The sequence below is a fragment of the Mytilus trossulus genome, chromosome 5, assembly GCF_036588685.1.
Source record: "Mytilus trossulus isolate FHL-02 chromosome 5, PNRI_Mtr1.1.1.hap1, whole genome shotgun sequence".
NCBI lineage: Eukaryota > Metazoa > Mollusca > Bivalvia > Mytilida > Mytilidae > Mytilus > Mytilus trossulus.
In genome coordinates, this window is record NC_086377.1 from 67114729 (window position 1) to 67140454 (window position 25726).

At 32.0% G+C, this 25726-nt stretch overlaps 2 protein-coding genes across 3 annotated transcripts; both read right to left on the reverse strand.

The window, feature by feature from the left end:
• Positions 1 to 1604: 1604 nt before the first annotated feature.
• On the reverse strand, positions 1605 to 25658 carry LOC134719103 (carnitine O-palmitoyltransferase 1, liver isoform-like). 2 transcript variants are annotated; one of them, XM_063582058.1, is made up of 16 exons: positions 25452 to 25658; positions 24147 to 24301; positions 21662 to 21784; positions 19748 to 20051; positions 19150 to 19254; positions 17740 to 17871; positions 17285 to 17339; positions 15354 to 15483; positions 14482 to 14621; positions 13534 to 13733; positions 10198 to 10345; positions 6207 to 6278; positions 5552 to 5712; positions 4271 to 4427; positions 3731 to 3847; positions 1605 to 3198 (listed from the first exon to the last, which is right to left on the reverse strand). In XM_063582058.1, the coding sequence occupies exons 1-16, from the start codon at positions 25574 to 25576 to the stop codon at positions 3004 to 3006; spliced, it is 2319 nt and encodes a 772-aa protein (XP_063438128.1). In that variant the 5' UTR covers positions 25577 to 25658; the 3' UTR covers positions 1605 to 3003. The 2 variants fall into 2 exon arrangements, with proteins under 2 accessions (XP_063438128.1, XP_063438129.1); XM_063582059.1 differs by lacking the exon at positions 25452 to 25658 and adding an exon at positions 25248 to 25408.
• Positions 7351 to 9359, reverse strand: LOC134719104 (uncharacterized). Its single transcript, XM_063582060.1, has 2 exons — positions 9256 to 9359; positions 7351 to 8757 (listed from the first exon to the last, which is right to left on the reverse strand). Exons 1-2 carry the CDS (start codon positions 9268 to 9270, stop codon positions 7351 to 7353), a joined length of 1422 nt encoding a protein of 473 aa, XP_063438130.1. The 5' UTR covers positions 9271 to 9359.
• Positions 25659 to 25726: the final 68 nt, after the last annotated feature.

The following is a 25726-nucleotide window of genomic DNA, read 5'->3' on the forward strand; positions in this document are numbered from 1 at the left end:
AAATACACATAATTTTGCACCAAATAATGTCATTGCTAACAAATTACAACATTGAGCTATGATACTGCATTGAAATGAATACAGCATTTTTTACTTTGTTTTCCGTAAAGAGAAAAAAAAAATCGGGAAATTTTTTAGCAACATAAGAGAAAATATTTGAAGTCGCAGACCAAGAGTGTTTATTTGATTAGGCCAACTGGCACAAACTTGTGGTCAGTAGTATTTAAATTTTCCTGAACTTAAAGTTCATGCACAGGTCCAGTAATTATTAGGTGTTACAAGTTGGCACGTGTACTTCAAACTGGAACAGACTCTATGTATTGAATTTGATCACATGATCTCTAAAAACCAATTAAAAAGTGGAATAGACTCTTTTATGTATCAATGTAGATCACATGATTCAAACAACCAATTATGAAACTGGAATGGACTCTTATGTATTAAATCTGACCAAGATTCTTACAACCAATTAAAAAAAAACAATATAAAAATTGTCATTATAAAAAAATTATTGTGTGTATTATAATTTTATATGATAATGAACATGCCTATCAAAACAGTTAAAAATCGAAATATAACCCTTCTGTTAATATAGAAAAATATCATCATTTTATTTATTTATATTCTAAAATATTTCATTTTATATAGTTATTTCACTTTTAAAAACATGGGTTACATGGGACTTTTGAAATAAAATTAAAACTTTGTAATGATTTTAGACCCAAATTGTCAAAGTCATGAGTAAATGTTTTAAAAACCAGAAATAAAATTAAAAAAAAAGTTGCAAAATTTTGAAAAGATTTCTTACATCTGTATGGAGCCGTTTGTTTCCGTAATAAAAGTAATGTTTTATCAATTATTAAAAAAAATTAATACAAGTAAAAAATGAAAAAATCAAATAAAAAAACCAACTATCTGCTAAAATTGTTTTATTTCTTTTGTCAATGTTTTTGAAAAATATCAAATTTTAAAATATGATTCAATAAATTGAAGGGGAAAAAATGGGACACCCATGTGAAATAACACTTCTTTTGATTATTTTTTTTAATTCTAATTTGTGATCAACCACAATTCTGCACTGAGAAAAATCTACTTTATGAAGAAAAAAAAATCATTTTATTCAATTATAAAATTTTGCCAATTTCTTAATATTAAGTAATGTAAGTTGCATATTAAAAACTGCTTCTGTATGACTATTTATCGGTCGTCCCTCTGTCTATATCACTCTGTTCAGCTCTTAATATTATTCCGTATCATGTCTTTGTGACGTCAAATACGTTGACCCGGCCTTAATAACTTTGACCCAGACATATCAGCGACGTCATAATGTTTGAACCGACGTTAATAACTTTGACCCGAACTTATCAAGTCATCTTTTGTGTGCTGTGAAACAAAGAAAACACTTCTGAAACACGCAAATATAGCCCGATAAATCGATTATCAGATTATCTGCATATTGATATTGTAAAATATCAGCTGCTTGACATTATATGAAGGCTTTTTGATCTCGTTCACTACGCTCACTCGACAAAAAGCTTCATATTATGTCTCGCAGCTGATATTTTACGATATCAACATGCAGATAACCTGATAATCGGTACATATTCAACTCTCACAGTATATGTTCATTCAGGGAATGTTTATGGATTTTATTCAAACTGCACACATACATAATATCTAAATTTATAATTATCATTAAGATAAGTACTTGAGATTCTATTCAAAATTTGCTATTGATCTTGCTTTTGAAAACCTGAGTTTTGCCAAAACGTTTTATAAGTCTGAAAAACTTAACATGGAACTGTTGTCTGCAAAATTACAAAGATAACATACAGTATGTAAAATTAAATATCAACATATAATAAGCTAAATTGCTTTCACTGGGCGTTTAATCCATCTTTTAGTGTACATACATACATGTTTGATTTACAGCTATTTTCATAAAGCATGTAGGACATAGACTTTAGTTAGCTTGCTTGTTTTGTTTTTATATTGTACAATCATTAGGATAACAACCAATTAAATTCAAATATTATATATACAGGTTAAACTATGCCTATATTTATTGTTTGAAGATGTCAATCTTATTTACAAAGCTTGTATAAACAATTATACAAACAAAGCAAGCAAACCAAACCAAAGGTTTGCTTTACATGCATTAGGAAATTAGCTGTAAGGGCTGTTCCATTAAAACATCAGCAGGACCCAGGGAAGGCACTTTGTCATCTCAACAAGTTGTGATCGTCAAATACTTTTTTGTAAATTGAAAATGTAAGTGATATTCTAAAATTGCTTCTATAGGGGGTTACCCTATAAATAAAAAATAAAAGTGCCTTCCATGGGACGATGAATGTTTTTTTTATGGAACCCTAAAAAAATATTTCAAAAATTTTTAACAAGTAATTTAAAAGTAAAAAGACATATATACAGATTTGCTCTATTATTTTTAAGACTTAATATTTTATTAATCAACAATTAAAATGTGTGTATGACATTGCCTGAAAAAAAATTAAAAAGTTTTATTTCAAAAATCCAAAATAGAAACAAAAATGAAACAATAAATGTTAGCATCATGTATCTTTAAAAATAAAATAAAATGGGAAAATCAAGCTTTAAAACATTTTGCACGAATGAAATAAAAAAAACACATCATAATATTAGAAAATAATCACACAAGGATAAAATTTTATTTACAATATATTTTCATCTTATAGATTAACAATTTCTCTCACCTGCATCAAACGTTTGGTTCACATAAAACATAAACTATAAAATTATCACTCAATGAATGGCTTAAAGCCTGTCTCCATCTAACTTCTTATTGCATTACAATTCATAAACATGGGTTAAAATGACCCCAAATAATAGTAAAATTATCATAAAATCTTCAGTTTCTTCTAAAGGAATAACAATCAATAAAACATGGAAAAAACAAATGAATCCCAAATAAAATCATCATAAAATTGTCATAAAACCAATGGTTCCAGACCTTCTTTGACCTGATTATTTCTGAGATTCCAGTAATTCCTTCATTTCTTTGAAAGTATCGAATAACTGATCCATAAACAGACTGGAATTTGTTCCTTTTGTTGATGTCTTGGACGAGACGTGGAAGAATAACTTCCTGTCCCCTGGAATCATGTACGACACACCATAGCCATCATCTGACACGGGACCAAAACCACCTCCAGGGCACAGCTGCAATACGAAAATGTAGTGTCAAAATATAAATTAAATTAGAAACCTATCAACAAATGCATACTCAAACTTTTCCACTTGTATAGATATTATAACTCACAGTCAGCCCAACCAGAGAAATAATTTGAGATACCAGAAGTACTTATGGGGGCTTTTATTGACCTTGACTGGCTATAAAGCCCTACCACGGTTGCTCCAGAGGTTGACAAACCAAGGGACACAACTTTTGCTTAGCTTAGTAAGACTTAAATAAAGCTGTTTATTCTTGTATACAAGATTTCGACTCATCAATATATAAATGTATATGGAAAAAGGTTTAGGACCACAGTAAAATTTGGATTCATCCCAAGTTTTTAGTCAACTAAGTTAGTGAAAACAACAGTCAACTGTAGTCTTGCGATACATAATGTATGGCATTCACAATCACAGGGGAACTTAGTAAGAATGATTTGAGATGGATAAATACACTCATCTTTGATACCAGGCCTAAAATTTTGTACACCATGTAAATTTTCATAACTAATTTACTTACAACATCTTGAAATTCTATATTATTACAGTCAGGACTGGTGGCTATCTGTTGTTGTGGCTGTTGGCTGGTAGACAGAGTCCATGGTATGGTCAGGGCATGCTTCAGAAAATCACATTCCTGTCACGAAAAGTTTTTTTTATCATTTATAAAGTAAACTAAAAAAAAACTGATGTCAGGGAGGGTCTCACTTGCACAATTTTGTGTGAGCCCCATATACAAAAGATCAATTCTGATACAAATACATTTAAAAGGGTTTCAAGTTTTTTTTTACACCAGGAAAAAATTCAAAGTATGTGATTGTCCTTTACTGTTTTCAATTTATAATTTTGGTTGTGACCTTATATCTATTCCCTTAATTCCCCTAATAAAAAATATTTCTGATATCTCACTGAAAAGATGATTTATTTTGACATTTTTTGCTGTTTTACTCATTTTAAACCAGATATGTGTGAAGGATGAACTAGGTATTGTATACTATACATTGTCATTAGGATTTTATAATTGAAAAAAATATTCTTAAAAATCTACACTAAAACTTACATATCCCATTCCTTTACTGACAACATATAAGGCAAAGAGATGGCGATCGATAGCTTTTCCATTCATAGCATCACGGTACTGAGTCTGATGGATCTCACAGGCACGTTTCAATAGAGTTATCTTCTCCTGAGAGGATTTCTCTTTGTCAAAGTATGCCCTGAAAAAAAAGGGTAAAATTACTTCTCTGCAAAATAAGACTGAAATGGGACAAGTAACTTTGAATTTTACTATATTTTCAACATCAATATAATTATACACATTAGACTTGTGATACTTTTTTATTGTTTAATTTTCTTCTCACAAATAAATTTCTGTTTTATCAAAATTATATTGGAATATGCTGATATCGTAATGAACATTTTGATTGGATAACAACACAATTTTCATGGCATCAATTCCATTCACAGACATCATATGATTTCTTTTAAATTGTATATTGTCTTGTTCCATTGGTTTAATTTTATAGTGATGTGTTTCCCTCGATTTTGGTTTATGACCCCGGATTTGTTTTTAACTTAATCAATTTATGACTAATGAACAGAGGTATATTACTGTTGCCTTTATTTCACCAGTTGTATTTTACAGATTAGGGTCTATAACAAATCTTCATTTTTTAAATCAATTCAGATGACTCCAGGAATTTAAAGATACAGTTCAAAGTGAGCTACTGTGGATTCATTAATCTTCGTTGGATACCAATCTTCACTGAAGGGCAAACATTTAAGTGTTCAAAGAAATACAGATTTTCTTAAGGAATGTATGAAGAATTTGCCTAAACAACGAATTAAAATATCCACGAATATGCAAGTTTTAATCAATCCACAAAAATTGGTACCCACAAAAATAAATGAATCCACAGTATATCTGTTTTTTTTGCGATCAGTATGAGTGTTGTAAAACAGTTTTGCTCCCAATGGATTTTAAAACTAGAGGTTCCTAGTCACTCTCCTGATATCTTTATTTACAATTGACGCATAAATTAATGCAACCATTATAATTTTGCTTTAGTTAAAAAGATATAAGCCAAAAACTTCTATATTTCATTTATAGCCTTGTTGGCCATCTTGGTTGGCAGGTAGGATCACCAGACATATTCTTTAAGGTAGATACACTAGTGATGATTGTGGCCAAGTTTGGTTAAATTTGGCACAGTAGTTTTAGAGGAGAAGTTTTTTTTTGTAGGAGTTAACAATACAGGACAAGGGATGTCAAGTGATGAGAAAAGCTCACTTTGCTCTTTGGGCCAGGCGAGCTAAAAATAAATTCATTAGTTTAACATACCTGACAAATTCAGTAGATTCTGATGTGACAGATCTAACTGTGTCAGTCCTCCCCAGTAAGTACAATCTAGTCATGGATGATTCATATGTCAGAGCAAATTTCCCAGCATTCCTATAATAGGTCAATTGAAGAGCCATCTGTATGTAGGCATCAGGACTGATCTGAAAAAGAGGTTATATCTCTCAAATCAAGACCATGTGGTATGATTGCCAATGAAACTACTTTCCTCCTGATGTAACAGCTAACCACTATAATTCTCAGCCTTCGACAATGAACAAAACCATACATCATTCCCAGCTATAAAAGACCTCTTAATGATAAATGTAAAACAAAGAAAAAAAGAAAAAAAAGAACTAACCCAGTTTATGAACATAACAATAAACAAAATGAAAATCCAATATACTTTGGATCTGCAATAGGTACGTGACTTTCCTGACTTTGGACAGGCACAATGGTTAACTTTTAAAAGTTGTGACTTGGATGTAGAGTTGTCTTATTGGCACTCATACCACATCTTCGTATATCTACATAATATATAAATTAACAATTTTTCAGTTCAAATACAAACCACCCATACATCAATTTTATTCCTTAGGGCTATTCCAGGAAAAAATGTATTGGGGGGAAATTCACAATTAAGTTTAAAAACACTTACCTTGCATGATTTCATAAATCCTTTGCCATAAAGGTTGAATTCCTTAACAATGAGATCTATATCATTTATATTCTGAAAAAAAAATAATCTTGTGTCAGGATAAATCTTGAAAACCTTTTACCATAGATGTTTTAAGTTCTTTATCATTTAAAAAAAAAGTCTTATAAAAAATAACAGTAATAAATATATCCTCCACTCCCCAAAGTTCGTCCACCTAACGAATATCGCGGTGCATTTTCAGATACGTTTCCCGTATATTCCCGATAATTTGCAGTAATAAAGATTCAATAAAATTCTAATCTTTGGCATGAAAAAGAATCAACAGAAGACCGTAGTATAACGGAAATGGAAAAGTGAACACTTACTTGAAATCAATGCCTGTTCTACTTTCGCCCCTCAAGTTCGTCCACCGGATGTACAACCTTGTTACGTCACACAGGTTAGGCCAAACACATTGCATTTTCGCATTTTTTGTTCAAAGTTAATTTAAAAGGGTAAGTATTGAAAAAAATCAACAAAAAATAAATAATTAACAATAAAATTTTCAACAAGTAACAATAACAAGAAAATTTGGCAAAATTGTCTATTCCATGTCCTTGCAATGCATGCAGTAAAACTTGGTATTTCTCCTCACAGCCCTCAATTCTGTACAATATTTCAGATGTGTCCAGTGCTTGCACCTATAATTGTCACACTGCACCCATTTGGTAAGTTCAACACCAACCCCAAGTCTAATTTGATTGGGGGTAAACTGTTTACACACACAGCATAATTCGACTTCTGGAATGTCTTCATCGTCTGTATCGCTGAAGTCCATGGAATCATCAATGTATATGTGACTAGGTCCTGGTTTTGGAGACTTGTGACTAGGTCCTGGTTTATTAATTATGTTGCTAGGTCCAAGTTTAGTGTGGCTAGGTCCTGATCTAAGTGATGAAGCAGAAGTGGATGTATTCTTTTTATTTTGTTTTCCAGTTTTCTTACAACTCTGGTTGCTTGGTTTATTTTTTCCTTGGTTTTCAACGTGCTGTTTAACCTTTTCTGCTACCTCACTTTCAGTTATTGGCATACCAGAGACAATCTTTCCAAGTGTTTTTCTTTCTTTCTTGTCATTTTCGGACTTCATTTTTTTTAGTTTGTTTATTCATTCCGCAAAGAAGTGTGGTACATCAGTATCATGGTCTTGCATATCTTCAACAACATCAGTCACAGTCACAGTCACAGCACTTTCAACAGCTTCTGTTACTTCTCTATTCATATCAACTTCGACTAATTCGACTTCTTGCATTTGGATCTCATCTGTTTTTGGTTCATCTGTAGTTTCTGTAGTTTCTTTACATTCCTCATTTCTTGTAAATACCTCTGATGGTTTCAGTTGATCTTGGTTGATGACAGTCTTATCCAAGGGGTATATTCCAGTCTTTCTAAATGCTGACTGAAGGTTTTCTGGGCACAGTGCTTTCTGGTATGCTTTGCAGGCTAGTTCACATATATTATATTTAGTTATTACTGAGGAGTTTTTACGTATGGTTTTGTGACATTCATTATCGTAAATACGCTGCAACGGCCCATAACATCCAACATCCAAAGGTTGTAAAATATGTGAGGTATGAGCTGGTAAGACGTGAATGATGATGTGATGTTCCTGTGCCCATTCAATTATATCAACTGCTACATGTGATTTATGTCCGTCGAGGAGAAGAAGTACGTTGTCATTGTTTCTACCAGGTATGTATTTAAGAAAATGATCTGTTAAATATTGTCTGAATATGTTGGTATTGGACCATCCTGAGTCTGATACTGCACCAACAGCACCAGGTGTTGCACCTTTCATTAATTCATTATTCAATCTTTTCCCTTCAAATACAAAATATGGAGGAACAGCAAATCCTGAGGCACTGCCACATCCAAGTATGGTGGTAGTACTACCCCTTCCAGATGTTACTGATGATGTGGTACATTCAATTCCAGATACAACATTAGGTGGTTTGTGATTCAGTGTTATACCCTTCTCATCAACATTAAATATGAGATGTGGTTTATCTTGAAGATTGTATTTTAGGACGACTTCCGTTAAGCTTGCAAAGTATTTTTCAACATTAGCAACAGAACCACATTTTGCACGAAGAATCTCCAAACTTCTAGGTTTAACAACTCTAAGTTCTGGCCATCTTTTTATGAAACCCTCAAACCATCTCAAGGTAAATTCTTCACTCCTTGGTTTTATTTTGATTGTGTGGGCAAAATCAGTAGCTAGATCTGTAACTTCTTGTCTAGTGTACCCATATCCATACGAAGCCATAGACTTTACATGTTCCACAATGCGTGCCTCCTCTTCAAGCGAAAAGACAGGTGCCCTTCCAGTGGTGACACAATCTGGACTTATTTTGCCAGTGATTCTATCACGAAGAGTTTGCCTTGGGACATTAAATTGAAGAGCTGCTTTTCTTTGTGACATTTCATTATTCTTTACTGATATGTATGCATTTGTCAAAGCCGTGGGACTGTACAACCTGTACTTTTTATCATGTCTGAGGAAGGTAGGTTTAGCCTGAAATGTAATGAGATGTCTTTTGTTTATTGCTGTATTTTTTGTTTTAACATTGTGTATGTGTGTATATCTATTTCTTTGTATGTAAAGTGTAAATTCTCAGCTAGATTTTGAGCCCTCTATTGTAAATATTGGTCTGGAATTAACAAAGCCTTAGCTTTTTTAGCAACCATGATGCTGTGGGAAAAATCACATTCGGCAATAGAAGCCATTTTATAGCGATAATTCATCATTTTTCCCGAATTTTTCATAATCTGTGCAAAAAAATTCATTAAAATTTCCATATTTGTAAGATACGATTTTTACGTATGCTTGGCCTGACATACTTTTATAGGTCACCAGTCTTGATCACTGGAATGTAAACAAATCGGCAACTCAGTTTAGAAGGGATTTCCCCTGTGTTTTACTATTAAAAAATCCATTTAAAGATAGATAGAAAAGGGAATTAGTAAAAATGGCGGTTTTGACAAAGATTTTTTTATTTTTATAATTATTTACCTGTTTCAATCTCATGTTTTGGTTTCACTTTTCCACGTTGTTCTTTACTATATATAGAACGCTGATCAGCTGGTAAGTGACGTCACGGGTCTTCCGCATGCGCGATAAATGAAAACAATGATGGTGGACGAACTTGCGGGTGGGACGAACTTGCGGGGTTGAAGGATATCATTCTAATATGACATGTATGATGACCTTCCTTTGCAAACAAATTAAAACAAATTAGAAGGCATAAAAATCATAGATTACTGTCCAAACTATGATAACGATGCATATATAACCTGAATTATTCAGACATAAAAAAATACTCTATAAAGTTCTGAAAACTTTGGAAATATCATTAAACTAGATTTTCTTCAGAATATATGTTCTTAAAATGTTTTATGTGAATTATGTAAAATAAAAATTGATACCAATTATGATATGATTTGTTTTCTTAATAACAAAGTTTGTGGATTGAGAACAAATGCAATTTTATGTGTATTGGAAAAGTAAAAACACAAAAATACTAAACTCTGAGGAAAATTCAAAAAGGAAAATCAAAAATCAAAAGGCAAAATCAAAAGTCCAAACACATCAAACGAATGGATAACAACTGTCATATTCCTGACTTGGTTTTGACAAGTTCTGCATAGAAGTTTTAAAGATTTTTTTTCTTCTTTAACACATAAATTTGGGGTTTAGCATTACCTATGAAAATTTGATGAACAATAAAGCAACAGGAGTGGGTAAAGCACTTGTGTATCTCCAACTGAACTATTTAGGACCTGAAATAACTGCCAGTTTTTATGGTGGGGTTCTTGTTGCTTAATCTTTATTTTCAATGTTGTGTTTCGTGTACTTTTTTAAAAATTTAGCCATGGGGTTGTTAGTTAATTAATTAGTTTCAATGTCCCACTGGTATCTTTTCCTCCTCTTCTATAAACAGTAAGGTGATCATACCTGAGTAACAGTTAACTGAGCAGATTTTATGGCAGTAGCCAAGTCATTGGTCATCTCCCAGACAAGTTTCTGTGGCTTAACAAACGATTGCTGTGAATCACTCTCTACAAAATGTCCCTTCTCATCGAAACCACAAAGATGCAGTGACCTAAAAAGTACAAGATTAAAGTTATTATTAGATTAAATTAATACCAAAATCAAAATGCTACTTTAAAAAATTAAAATATATTAAAATATTATTTAAAAGATGCTATGGATTCATTAATATTCGTTGGATACTAATTTTTGCCGATTTCATGGATAACAGGTTAGCTACAAAGGAGTAATTAAGGCCTAATTTTGGCCCAGAAAATTAAATGTTTGATAACTATTTCAAATTGGCACATTATGTTCAGAAATGCATAGGGTCAATAAATATCAATAAAAAAGCATCAAGATTTTTATCTGATGACGTCACAATTACGTCATAAGGTGTACTTTTTTCACAAAAATGATGAAAAATACAGAATTTATGCAGTTTTCTATCCTTATTTCCATTGTGGAAACATCCTGCCCAGACAAAAAACAACAAAATAAATTAACAGAAGCTTTATTATTACTATTGGCATAATCTCACCAAGTATAAAGTTGTTTCTTGGGTGCGCACATAATTTTTCAATCTAAAATATACTTCAAATTGGATGGAAAAACAAGGAAATTACGAAATTTAACAAAATATGCAAATTAAGTCATGATTTGTTGCCATGGTTACTCAAATTTGTTTTGTTGTTTCTTAGTCCCTTATACCTTAGTCAAGTTTTCAGTAATATAAGAGTATGTATGATAACTTTTAAATTTGCAGTAATTTTTGGCCCAAATAAGGGTCTCAATGCCCCTACTCCTTTAAATATTCAAAAAATTACAAATTTTCTAAAGGGATGTATGCAGACATTGCCAAAATAAAATTAAATATTTAAGATTTCCTCAATACACGAAAATTGGGTACTCACAAAAATAAAATAATCCACAGTACTATCAAGTGAAATTACAGAAGCACCTCATACTTAAATTATTTGTTATATCTTCAATTTTTCACTTATTCTTACAACATTTGTATAAACTTCAAGATTATAAAAAAACGTTTTTTTTTCTAAAGTGAACATTGATTGGTTAAATATTTCTCAGTGTGTTTGAATTTGTGTGATAGCCTTTTGGTCATGACTGTTTGTCTCTTATATTTAATTAACTGTGCATTTGTATTCAGATATCGCAGATCAAATTTATTCGTTCTTTGTGTAATCATACGTTTTTTGATTGAGTTAAGTCTGCTAATTGATATTTTATCGTATGTTTTTATATGTTGTGATGTTATGCTATTGTTTCAGAAAAAGGGAGAAGGTTTGGGCCCATTAAAACGTTTAATCCCGCTGCAAATGTTTGCACCTGTCCTAAGTCAGGAATCTGATGTACAGTAGTTGTCGTTTGTTTATGTAATATATACGTGTTTCTCGTTTCTCGTTTTGTTTATATAGATTAGACCGTTGGTTTTCCCGTTTGAATGGTTTTACACTAGTAATTTTGGGGCCCTTTATAGCTTGTTGTTCGGTGTGAGCCAAGGCTCTGTGTTGAAGGCCGTACTTTAACCTATAATGGTTTACTTTTTAAATTGTTATTTGGATGGAGAGTTGTCTCATTGGCACTCACACCACATCTTCCTATATCTATTAAAATGTGATAAACTTTTTTACCACTCTGTAAAATGACCCTTATATACCACACCCATGGAATTACAAGTTATATCAAGATGTTCCTTTATTTTCCTATACTTTGTTTTGACATTGTAATGATAAGCATATGCAGTCATGAATGTTGTATTTTATTGAGAAATACAAATTTGATTTTAAATGCCTCACAATTGTAGGTTTGTTCCGAGGTTGTCATTTGTTGATGTGGTTCATGAGAGTTTGTCGTTTCTCTTTTCTTTTATATAGATCCGACTGTTGGTTTTCTTGTTTGAATTTTTTTACACTAGTCATTTTGGGGCTCTCCATAGCTTCCTGTTTGGTGTGAGCCAAAACCCTGAGTTGAAGACAAATTTTGTATCTTTCCATTTAATACTACACCAAGAACATTAGAAAATCACAAAATTAAATAACCGCAAAGTGGACTAGAAAGAGTAAAACGTGAAAAAAGTCAGTTTACAGAATTTAATTATCTCCCCTTGAAGATGTCTATCTGGAACTATTATACTTCACCGTATGTGGTGTTATACACTTCTTAAAAGTTTCAGTTAAATCTATTGAAATTTAATTGAAGTTGCACTTACAAGATTGTTGAAACTCATCTTAGTTTTGGGTGGGGAGGGGTGTTGTGAAAACAGATGTAAAGAACCTACTCCTCCGTCATATTGTACTCAGGGCTATTCCAGAAAAAAATGTATGGAGGAGTTGGAAGGCACATTGTATTAATAATACATGGGTGATGAGTATCAGAGCAACTTTTCACACTATAATGCACTATAATTCTCAATTACAATTGTCTGGGTGCTGCTGACAAAAACTGCCTTCCAACCCCCCAATACAATTTTTTCTGGAAAAGCCCTCAGCTACCAATAAAGAGGTGTAGAGAGATTTTAGTTACTTACTTTTCAGTCATGTTGTACTCAGCTACAGATAGAGAGTGGGGAGGGGTGTAGAGAGATTTTAGTTACTTACTCTTCAGTCATGTTGTACTCAGCTACAGATAGAGGGTGGGGGAGGGGTGTAGAGAGATTTTAGTTACTTACTCTTCAGTCATGTTGTACTTAGCTACAGATAGAGAGTGGGGAGGGGTGTAGAGAGATTTTAGTTACTTACTCTTCAGTCATGTTGTACTCAGCTACTGATAGAGGGTGGGGGAGGGGTGTAGAGAGATTTTAGTTACTTACTCTTCAGTCATGTTGTACTCAGCTTAGTACTGATAGAGAGTGAGGAGGGGTGTAGAGAGATTTAATTTACTTACCGGTACTCTTCAGTCATGTTGTACTTAGCTACAGATAGAGGGTGGGGAGGGGTGTAGAGAGATTTTAGTTACTTACTCTTCAGTCATGTTGTACTCAGCTACAGATAGAGAGTGGGGAGGGGTGTAGAGAGATTTTAGTTACTTACTCTTCAGTCATGTTGTACTCAGCTACAGATAGAGGGTGTGGAGGGGTGTAAAGAGATTTTAGTTACTTACTCTTCAGTCATGTTGTACTCAGCTACAGATAGAGGGTGGGGGAGGGGTGTAGATAGATTTTAGTTACTTACTCTTCAGTCATGTTATACTCAGCTACAGATAGAGAGTGGGGAGGGGTGTAGAGAGATTTTAGTTACTTACTCTTCAGTCATGTTGTACTCAGCTAGATGTGCCAGCACTGGAGCATCAGCATAGGAATGTTCACAATTGAGTCCCATTCTACCGTTAGGGAAGGTGATCAGGTTCAGAGACTTGTCAAACCAGATAGACTTTCCGTCACCACACATTAAAAACTTGGCACGGCTAGAAAAATCATCTCTGTTTTCATGGTGAAGAGTTATCTAAAATGATAAACAAAATTATTTGTTAACAGAATGCCTATGAGTGGTGCATTCCTTTTCTGAAAGAAAAAAAAAAATAAAATAAATAATTTGGTGACACAGAGATATGCCTTGCCTGTTAGTAATTTTCTAATATAATGCAAATCTTTTTAACAAGTAAACTATGAAAAAGTTCAAAAGTTTAAGGAGCATGACCAAACAGACAATACCAAATAATCTCCATTGAAATGACAGATCCCAATCTAATTTACTTGTCCTGTTTATCCTGTCAATGCTTCCTAAACTATCAGATGATAACAGATATGTCTCTAACTATAATCCCTTTCCCCTTTCCAGAATGTGACCTATCGAATTAGACTTATTACCAGGTTTGAACTAACACAAGCAACAGGACGGATACCACATGTAGAGCAGGACCTACTTACCCTTCCGGAGCACCTGACAACTAGATTTTGTAGGGGTTCTAGTTACTCAGTCTTCAGTTTTCTATGTTGTGTTTTGTGTACTACTGTTTATCTGTTTCTGTTTTAGCTACATGGTGTTGTCAGTTTAATTTCAATTTTTCAATTTTTCTCTGGTATCTTTCACCTCTCTTTAAATAACCAAAAGTAAAATAATTATTTTTATTATTTAGCGGGTCATTGTTGCAACCTGTAATAATTCATCAACCCTGCTATGATCTTCATTTTGTCTATTCCTTTCATTGCAATTCTTAATATCAAAGTCCCTAAATTTTGTTTATACTTACACAGAATATAGCTGACTCAACAATATCTAATGAGTCTTTATTTACACCTGTGGAGAACTGGTCAGCCCTGACTTTCGCCCATGTTGGACGTTCTATTCCTGTTAAGGCTGGTATAGATTTCTCAGAGTCTGATATACTATCTAAACAAAATAAGGACAAAACATAATTAATTCAAGTAAAGTTGACATTTGATGGTTTGGAGGTTCTTTTTAAGTACATTTTGTATTTCATGTATGTGTCATATAGCTACTGATTTATTTAGCATTTCAACTTTTGGAGTTTTTAGTGTGCCTGATGAAGGAAATTTCTGGGTTTGAGCATTTCTGAAGGTAAATCAACAACCACTTAAGACTTATCAAATTTATAAAGTGTAATGTTCATTGGGTATATCATGTGTAAAAACTCATTAAAGACTTATTATCTATAATTCAATACCCAAGACCTGTGTGTTTTGTCTTCAAAAATAAATAAAACTTAGAAGTGGTGCTTGATTAAAAGCAGATAGATGAAAAAATATTTTGCAATCCAAAAAGTTTAACTATTGCCATTGCAGGAAAAGCTGTGATTCTCTCCCAGTCACAATATTTACATTAACAAAAACCTCCCATTAACTTCTATATACTGTAAATTCAGAAATTATTGCGTGCATTTATTATTGCGATATTGTCATTTTAGACTTAAATGCGATTTTAATTTTTAGGATTTTCAGAAAAATCCTGTTAAATTCATATAAAATATTTCAAAATGCGAGTTTAAATTATTGCGTTTACAACTCAGTCGCATTTTTCGCAATAATAAAAACCTCGCATTAATTTCTGAATTTACAGTACATGTATACAGCAATTTACAATTAACATTCAATTTAAACTAACCTAATTGTGAATCAGCATCATCTATAATCCATTGTAGAAGTTTTTCTATATTTGCAGCTTCTAATATTTTCCCTTGACTGTCATATACATCTATTTTATACATGTGTCCTTTCCTATAAACTACTAAATGCTGAAAAATAAGTAAATGTGAATAACAAATATCAATATCAATACTTTATTAAACAAATTATTGGCCCATAAAAGGCATCCTACAAAATGGTCACAAATAGAACAAGAGGCTCTCAAGAGCCTGAATCACTCACCTTAATTCTTTTGGTTAAATCTCTCATCAATGATTATTTTGGCTTTTCAATTTATTTAAATGTTTTTGGATCAACCTATTTTCTTCAAAAGCAAAAAAAAAATCATTTTCTCCAATGTTCTATTTTAGCCATAAAAGCTATGTTTCTTGACATACAAGGAAATAAAATATAAAATTTATACTAGATACTATTAAACTCATTTAGCCTAAGTTTGGCTGAAATTGATACAGCAGTTTCAAAGGAGAAGATTTTTAAAAGTAAGTCAACATGATGAACAAATTGTTAAAAAAGTCTTTAAAGGGCAATAACTCCTTAAGGGGTCAATTGACAACTTTGGTCAGATAGACTTATTTGTAGATCTTACTTTGCTGAACATTATTGCTCACTTTACAGTTTATCTCTATCTATAATAATATTCAAGATAATAACCAAAAACAGCAAAATTTCCTTAAGATTATCAATTCAGGGGCAGTAACCCAACAACAGGTTGTCTGATTCATCTGAAAATTTCAGGGCAGATAAATCTTGACCTGATAAACAATTTCACCCCATGTCAGATTTGCTCTAAATGCTTTGGTTTTTGAGTTATAAGCCAAAAACTGCATTTGATCCCTATGTTCTATTTTTAGCAATGGCGGCCATGTTTGTACATAGATCAAAACTTCGGATACAATTTATAAACTAAATACCCTAAGGAACATTCAGTTAAAGTTTGGAAGTATTTGGCCCAGTAGTTTCAAAGGAGAAGATTTTTGTAAAAGATTACTAAGATTTACGAAAAATGGTAAAAAATTGACTATAAAGGTCAATAACTCCTAAAGGGGTCAACTGACCATTTCAGTCATGTTGACTTATTTGTAAATCTTACTTTGCTGAACATTATTGCTGTTTACAGTTTATCTCTATCTATAATAATATTCAAGATAATAACCAAAAACAGCAAAATTTCCTTAAAATTAGCGATTCAGGGGCAGCAACCCAACAACGGGTTGTCTGATTCATCTGAAAATTTCAGGGCTGATAGTTCTTGACTTGATAAACAATATTACCTTGTCAGATTTGCTCTAAATGCTTTGGTTTTTGAGTTATAAGCCAAAAACTGCATTTGACCCCTATGTTCTATTTTTAGCAATGGCGACCATGTTTGTTGATAAATCAAAACCTCGGATACAATTTATAAACTAGATACCCTAAGGAACATTCAGTTAAAGTTTGGAAGTATTTGGCCCAGTAGTTTCAGAGGAGAAGATTTTTGAAATAGTTTATGACGACAGACGACGACGACAGACGACGACGGACGCCAAGTGATTGCATAAGCTCACTTTGCCCTTCGGGCCAGGTGAGCTAAAAAAGTAAAAAAAATAGTAATAATGTGTTTGATATGGATTTAAGCAGTTGTTTTCTTATTGTAAACATTTATATCAAATTAAATTCACTTTTTATAGGTTGTTGACGCTAGTGTACTTGGAGGAAACTATCAGCCTTCGGCAGAAAAACTGACCGTCCTATTCATGTTGGATCAGAGTAAAACAAACCTTGTTAAAAATTAGTTTAAAACTCATAACCTTGGTGTTTGCAGGTCTTGATCACTACTTTAAGATTATGTTTAACATCTTTTATATATATAGCAAAAAAACCAACATTTCCTATGAAAAGATTTTGACTTACTTTAGATAAAGCTGAATCTACATGGTATAAAGTGTCATTGTCTTCACCTGGTATTCTAAAATCAAATACAAAAAAAAGTTATTTTGAATTCAGTATAAATCAGCAGATATATGCCGGAGGTGAGCTGAGCAAAAATGTGTTGACAATTTGATCATAAAGAAAGATCAGAATAAGGTTCCAGAAAACCACATACAGGTTTGGCAAAAAAGATCATGAGGACATCCTTAAAAAATTCTTTGTCTGATGTTGTCTACTCATCCACAGGGAAGAAGACTTTTATCTTTTGTTTTGGCCAAAAAAAGAATTAACATTTTTTTGACAAGTGTCATAATATTTCAGGTAGGCTGCTTTTTTAGGCAGATTTATACATGTTATAGGCAACAGTAAACAATATTTATTTTAATCTTATCTTCAGCCTGAAATCAAAATATGTGGAATAGCTCATGTTACAATACCTTGTTGTAGAGAAAACTCTCTCGTACTGGGCCATGCAGACTGGGATGGTCCTTCGTATCAGCAGAGGTTCTAACTTCTCTCTGTCTATAAGCTGTTTAAACTTCAGATACTGATGGGCAGCATTGGCTGTTCTGTAATACAAGCAAAAGACAATGTAAGAAAGACCTTGGCAATCTTTTCTTTCTTAATTCCCTCCTATCTAGGAGTACTAGCAAGAGACGTGTATACATCATATTCAAGTATCTGTACATATTTTGACAATACCAAAATTTAGCCTTAAAACAAATTAAGTCTCCTTCCGATGTCTCAAATCAAAATTATGAAACGGTTTTGGAAATAACCTCATTCAATTTTTTCAAATCTTTTTTTCCCCCTAATAAGTTTTAAAGAATAAATACTTATTCTTCAAAAAAAATCCTTTTCTTCAGATATTGTTATAAATATTTAGATTAAAAAAACCTTTCTTTTTTCTCTCTATTTTTCAATTCAAGATGCTAAATAAGGCCCAGGCAGTTACTTTTCTGTTTTGAGTTGTATTACATTTTTCACTTCATTTCATGGCCTTTTTTAGCTTACAAAATGTGGTATGGGTTAGGTCATTGTTGAAGGACGTACAATGACCTATAACTGATAATTCATAAGTCATTTGGTCTCTTGTTGAGAATTGTCTCATTGGCAATCACAAACATCTTCTTTTTTATAATACTTAGCAATGTAAAAAATAAGCTTTAAGTTTGTTTCCTATCGATGTCCCGAAAGAAAAATACCAAACCGTTTTGAAATAACCTCATTCAAATTTTTCAAATCATTTTTTTTGTTAGTTATTCTTCCAAAATAGCCTCATCTTGAGATATCATATTGTTATAATTTAGATTAAAATGCTGTAAACCAACTTATTTTCACTGATACTTTATTTTGAGTTTAACCATTTCAAGTCCGTACGACTATTTACTTACGAGATTGTCTAATTTACTTGTCAGATGTAGTTTAGTAATGTTTTATATATTTCTTTCCCTTTTGAGAGGTCAGATATTTTTTTTTTGTTATTTGAGATTCCTTGAAAATAAATTTGGTTTTTGATTTTTTGGGTGTTTTAACACCCCTTTTTAGCACTGCATTGAGGCTATTTCATGGCGGCCATTTTAATTAATTAGTGGAGGAAGCCAGAGTGCCTGCTCAGAGAAAATCACGACCTTTGTTAAAAAAAATGAAATCCTAGTCAATTGAGATTCGAGTCAAAAGCACCTGTCAGTGTTGACAGGGCAGTGATTACAGTATATACTACTAAGACCACTCAGCCCCCCTTAAAAATAAAGTAAATGGAGGTAAAGTAATAACAAAATGAATAATGGCAACAACCGCTATTCAATAGTCATAAATTAATTGAACCAAAATATAATCCATCTTACCTTGCAGTTTGGAATGTAGTAGGCATAAAATAGCTCTGGTCCATTATATAGTAATTACTGTTAATTGGCAGTGCACTTCTTCCCATTAAATAAACATACTTTTCCCTGTAAATAAAATGGATATACTTTATAACAATTTCCAATTCATATCTATATCGTTATTGTCATTTTTGGGTTTGTTTTTCAATTGAACCATGCTTTTTTCAGAACTTGGAACAAATAATGGTGTCTCCACCAAGTCTAATACACAATGCACCAGTCAGTGGGTTGTGCTCATTGTTGAAGAACGTATTAAGGTACCCTTTATTTGTTTAAATACATTTGTCTCTTGTCTTATTACCCAGCTTATATCTATTTAATTCTATATTTCAAAATTGTATGTCTCTGTTCATATTATTTTGCAGCTTTTCAGGAAAAGAAGTAATTAATTTTAAGAGATTTACATATTGTGCAAATGTATTGGACACTTTTCTATTGTTCACTTCTAAACTTCTTTTGTTTTTTGTCATTGGGTTGTTAACCCTTTGACATATATATGCCTATTAAACATTTCCTTTCCTTTCTTGTTTTTATTTTTAAATTAGCCTTAATATCTTACCACCAGTCTGTGACATAGTTTTGTGACCACCATGACTTAAGCATCAAAACTCTCTGTAATTTATGTGCCAGACTCTTCTCAAACTCTTCAGCATTTTTACATATACTCTTCCATTCTTTGGAATCTTCGTCATACAATGGGCGGAGAGATTTTAGCAGTCTACTAAGTGTTTCCTGAACTGTTGGGACTGGCATCCTGGGTAGACTTCGTTGGCAGCTGTATAAGCTGGGACTATAACCACTAACGACTTTAACCATAACTCCCCATAGTATAGTACTGTATGATTGGGTCTTAGGTTGTTCATCTGAAGAAAATATCAGTAAAATTCATAAAATGGAGAGTTTGCTTGTAGAGTTTCTCCCCTTGTATCATGATCTGCATTTACATTGATATCACATTCAAGTTTTAATTCTGTTTCAGTTTTATTTTGTAGGTACTCATTTTCATGGTTTGAGGTAATCTTGCATATTTGTCTTTATTCAACTTTGTGGTTTTGGCAAAGTTTGCATTCATTCCATTAAAAAAATTGTAATTTGTTGAACATATAAATTTGTGGTTCCTCTGTACCCACCATGTCCCTGAATACTAATGAATTCATAGTAATAAATTCAGCAAGATCGTGTGGTACATGTACTCTAAAAGCATTCAACTTATAGAATCTTATATGAATCATACGTTTTTTGATTGAGTTAAGTCTGCCAATATATTTTATCGTATGTTTTTCTATGTTGTGATGTTATGCTATTATTGTTTCAGATTGTTTCAGAAAAAGGGAGAAGGCTTTGATTAATGAAATATTATTTTTTTTTTTTTTTTTTTTTTTCCCCCTTAATAAATAAATGTATATATTTTTAATTTTTGTCAAATTATGTTAAGCGCAGTTGCCACCTAAAAGTATATATTTTAAAGTACAAGTGAGTTGTTTACCAGAGTGAAATATATACACGCAAGATTTCAAAAATTACAAGGGAGACAATCCAGTGTCAACAGCGACACCTACAGAATACAGAATTGGATCCATTAAAACGTTTAATCCTGCTGCAAATGTTTGCACCTGTCCTAAGTCAGGAATCTGATGTACAGTAGTTGTCGTTTGTTTATGTAATATATACGTGTTTCTCGTTTCTCGTTTGTTTATATAGATTAGACCGTTGGTGTTCCCGTTTGAATGGTTTTACACTAGTAATTTTGGGGCCCTTTATAGCTTGTTGTTCGGTGTGAGCCAAGGCTCCGTGTTGAAGGCCGTACTTTAACCTATAATGGTTTACTTTTTAAATTGTTATTTGGATGGAGAGTTGTCTCATTGGCACTCACACCACATTTTCCTATATCTATATATGTGAATAAAAATAGTCTTTTTTCAATAGTATTAAATCCCCTTATAATGAATGATTTTAATTGTTAATTGCTCAAAGTTCAGTAGCAGTTATCTCTTGCATATTGTGGATGCACGTTGTAATGAAAGTGTTGTATTAACATTGCTAGATTATTGATTTTTTCAATTATATTCAGTCTCAAAGATTGAGTCTAATAATAAAGTAATAAATAAAACAATATATAAAGGTAGTACCTAACACTAAAGGGAGATAACTCTGTTAAATCAGCAAAACATTTTAATAACATTGTGTTGTTAAGGGAATATTAAGTTTCTCAATGATAAAAATTAGTGTTTGTCAAACTGTTATATATCCAGTGTAATTTTTCTGATGAATTGGTTGGTTCAATTTTTCATATTTTGTCAAAGGGTAAAAGTACATGTATACTTTTTCAATTTATTTTTTTTAAATTAAACCAGCCAAATTAATCTTAGTGAAGGTGTTGGGTACCACTTTTAAGTTTAGGTTTGGTTTAGACAATTATCTGCCCTTGGTAATATACAGGAAACAGGCTAGGTAAATATCATGTAGTACTCACACATCCAGCCTCTGTAGGCGAGTAGTCCTCTTAACATGAACCGCCTCACATACAGGAGGACAAGGAAAAACACAAAACCAACAACTGCAGAAACTATGATGGATTTCAGAATAAATGGACATCCTGTAAAAAGATTGAAACATAGCTCCTCATTTAAAATACAGCTATGAAGACAGTGACAATATAGTTTGAATTGCATTTCATGTATGTTTATATAATATTATATAATATAATACCAAAAATAATCTATTTTTAAACAGTAAAACATTCATTAATTTACTTCTGTAGTGATGTTCCAATTATTGAAATTTTCAATTAATTGTTTATAATTTAATTTAGGATGTAATGCGTCTTCTCATTGGCTGACGTTGTTTTGTTTATCACTAATAGACATAATTACTGGGTTTCCCCTGGGTGAATTATATTTTTCGCCACCTCTTTCACCAAAACAATATATTTTTCGTTTAAAATTTACCCTTTTTTCTACCTCCCCCCCCTTCCTTAAATAAGGTGATTTTGCCCCATTGTGTCTATGAAAAATATTCATTGTATTTTAAACAACTTTTTTAAATGAGGGGGCCACTATTCTGTTAATATTAAAGAAGATATAAGTCCTGGAATATAACAAAATTAATGAATGTTTTTATCATAATACCAGTATAGTTCGTAGGGAAAGTTTCTTTACAAGAAAAATACTGATGTGCCCTTTTGTACTGTGAAGTGGTTTTTACCACAAAACAAAAGCTTTTATCACATGAAATTGATCCCTCATTTCATGAGTAGTCACTACATTGAAGGGTTACTCTCATTCGAGGGGTTGTTCCCAACCTTTTGAATAGATTTCTTCATAACAACAGTTTTCTTTTTTTTTACCATTGTAAATGAAAAAGTTGAAACGTAATACTATGCATGAAACATGTGTGTGACTCCAAAGACTGTAAAGTAGTCCCCCTAATCAATTACCTATATTACAATGTATTAATGTCAAAGGATAAAGAAAGTTTTAATTCAGAGACTTTTCTTGCTTTTGAATATTTTTCGTCACAACAACAGGTTTCTTTTCTAAACTATCTCTAAAAGGAGAGGAGACATCAAAAGTTTGCTTCAAACACATGTGTTGCAAAGTGGTAAATAAATTCTGTATGTGACATTTAGGGACAACATCAAAAGATTGATGTAGGATAAAAATCAAATAGTTTGGAGGTGGGGGTCAACATTGCTGCAAGTTTTGTTAATCCAAAATCGATTTTACCAAGGATTTGTATAGTTAGATCCTTGATTTTACATATATCCCTATTGGTCAATCAATTTTTCACAAATAAAGTTAAGAGGGGGGTGTGGGGGTCAGTGAAAAAACTATGTGAATTAAGTTTTTTATTCTTCATTGAACTTTTGATGTCGTCCCTTAGCGGAAGCCATTTAACAATATCATTTTATCTAACAATTCAATCAACACCTTTATTAATTAGTCCTTTGTTGTCGATAGCTATAAAATGTAATCAGCTGATTATTGATTTTCTGTCCAAATCATAATGAAGTCAAGGTGAATTCCAATGTATTGTCTGATTGGGTAAAGTACAAGAAACTCGAAAAAAAGTAAATAAACAAGATGGAGGAAAATAAATCGTTTTATATAATTTTCTTTTGCCAAATACTTTCGCAAATGCCACAATTGTTATTTTTATGCAAATTTAGAAAAATGGCGACCGATCAGAAACCCTGTAATTAAGTCATGTGACGGTTATGTATTCAGTGTGCACCACATTTTTGATGTTATTTCTTCATACAATTTACAGTCATTCCTAAAATAATTTTCAATAATTATCTAATTTGTGATAAAAGTAAAAACTATATATATATAATCCATAAAATATTATTTTGTTTAGTCAAACAGTGAAACCCTTTAATGTAACTGGAAAGATGTCTTAAACCATACATAAACTATACATTGTAATACAATGATTGACATCATTGTATACAAGTATTCCATAAAACTACTTAAATAATATCTAATATATGCACAAGGATTTCATAAAGAAAAGTGTCACTAAATTTTAAAAATTATTTGCATATAAATTTTAATCGATTAGGCCAAATAAAATAATATGTGTGTTTCCTGTTTCATCTTTGAAAAAAATAGGGTAGGTAGGTAGGGATTTTTTTTTATTTTACCATTTTTTTTTACATTGAGTCTATGGGAGAGAAATCCTGACTTTAACAGTGCTTATTGAAAAATGACCAAAAAAAACTTTAGGGTAGGCTATTTCTAAGCTTAAAATATAGGGTAGGTAGGGAAACAGGAAACACACATGCTTTTTTATTTGGCCTTATTATCAAACTACTACTAATAATAATTGATTCATCAGAATAATATTTAAAGATATCAAGCAAGAAAAAAAGGGAGAAAATTAATAACATCTAAGTGTTACACATGTTCCTTGTGCATGGGATTATTGTAGGAGATACATAATTAAAAAACATGTACCTTGGGGAATAAATAAATAAGCAGGTAGTATAAGTAGCCTAGCATTGATAGGTCTGACTAATTCCCAGTCACCAAGCATGCACACAGACAGACAAAGTACCATGAAACCAAGATTCCATATAGAGGCTGGCCAAGTTCCATTCTTGAGAAGATTTCTGAAATAGATAAAATATCATCATTTCAGTTTTCACTGTAATCCATCTATTAATATGGTACAGGACAAATCTGAATCAATATTTATAATACAATGTCTGTTTGTCTTTTTATTTTTAGCCATGGTGTTGTCAGTTTATTTTCAATCTATGAGTTTTACAGTCCCTCTGGTATTTTTCATCCCTCTTTTATGAATTCAGTGTTAAATGTTATGTTTAGAGATTTAAAAGTAGATGCTTACTTACATGACTTAAATGTAACTAGGAGATTAGGGGAAAGATCAAGAAGATGGGTTTCTTCTATCACTTTGCTCATATCCTGAGTGAGAAAACAAAACTTGAAAAAGAGATATTTGTTGCCCTGTGTTCAAACTGTCCAGGATGTTTTTATCAGTAATTTTAATTTTCATCAACTTGCAACAATTTTTTTTTTAAAAGTAAAGAAATTTTTAGACAAACAATGACATCACATGGACATAGACAACTTTATTCTTAAACAAAAATAGAAAGCATATATACATTTGACATTTTAAATTGTAGACAAAAAAAATATTTTGATGAAACAAACATTTCATCCAATTATTTCCTGGTGATGATGATGGCCATATTTGACAAAATATTCAGACATAAAACAACCTTGAATAGCTGTATGTGATTTTATTATACTCATCGTGTAAACATAAACTACAACAAATGTAAGCCAACAAAGTGTGTTCTCATTGTGATAAGATATTTTTTTGGTTGAATCAGGTCATGACCTGCATTTTGACATTTAGGGGTTGAAAATAGTGACAGCCCTATATTTTGACCTTTTAATAAAACATTGATTGAAGATCATATTTCATAAAACTCAGCTATAAGCTTAAGAGTGGTGCTTATTCAAATGGAAATTGTAAAGTCTTTTTTCCACAAGTGAAACCTCTAACAATTTGTTGCTAAGATACTTAACAAAGTAATTGGATATCTTTAGCCTGGTTGGATACATAATATCCCCATTTGCATTTCCATTCTCAAATTGAAATATTTGGAGTTTTGGTATATGTAAAAAAAACTTCCTATTCGTTAATAACAAAATAAATGACAACTCAGACGACTTGCGATCAAAGTCCAAAACAATATTTATGTAGCCTCGGGGTTTTCTAGGAAAATAGACCTTGTCCTATAAAATCTCCGAACAATTGATCTTCGCCATTCTCTAAATATGTCTTCTTGGTATTCCTCTCCTGACTGAAGTTGATGGACCCTTGGTTCTTTCGCTGCAGAACACGCTTCTGCCATTTAGCTGTTAGTAGACCAGTGTTCAAACCGCAATTAGTTTTTGTTGTCTGCTAGCTCAGTGCTTGTTTAATAGATTTACACATAAAACGAAATATTAAAAACTAAAAACATTGTACTCTTTGTTGTCTTTAAAATTATTAAAATACATAT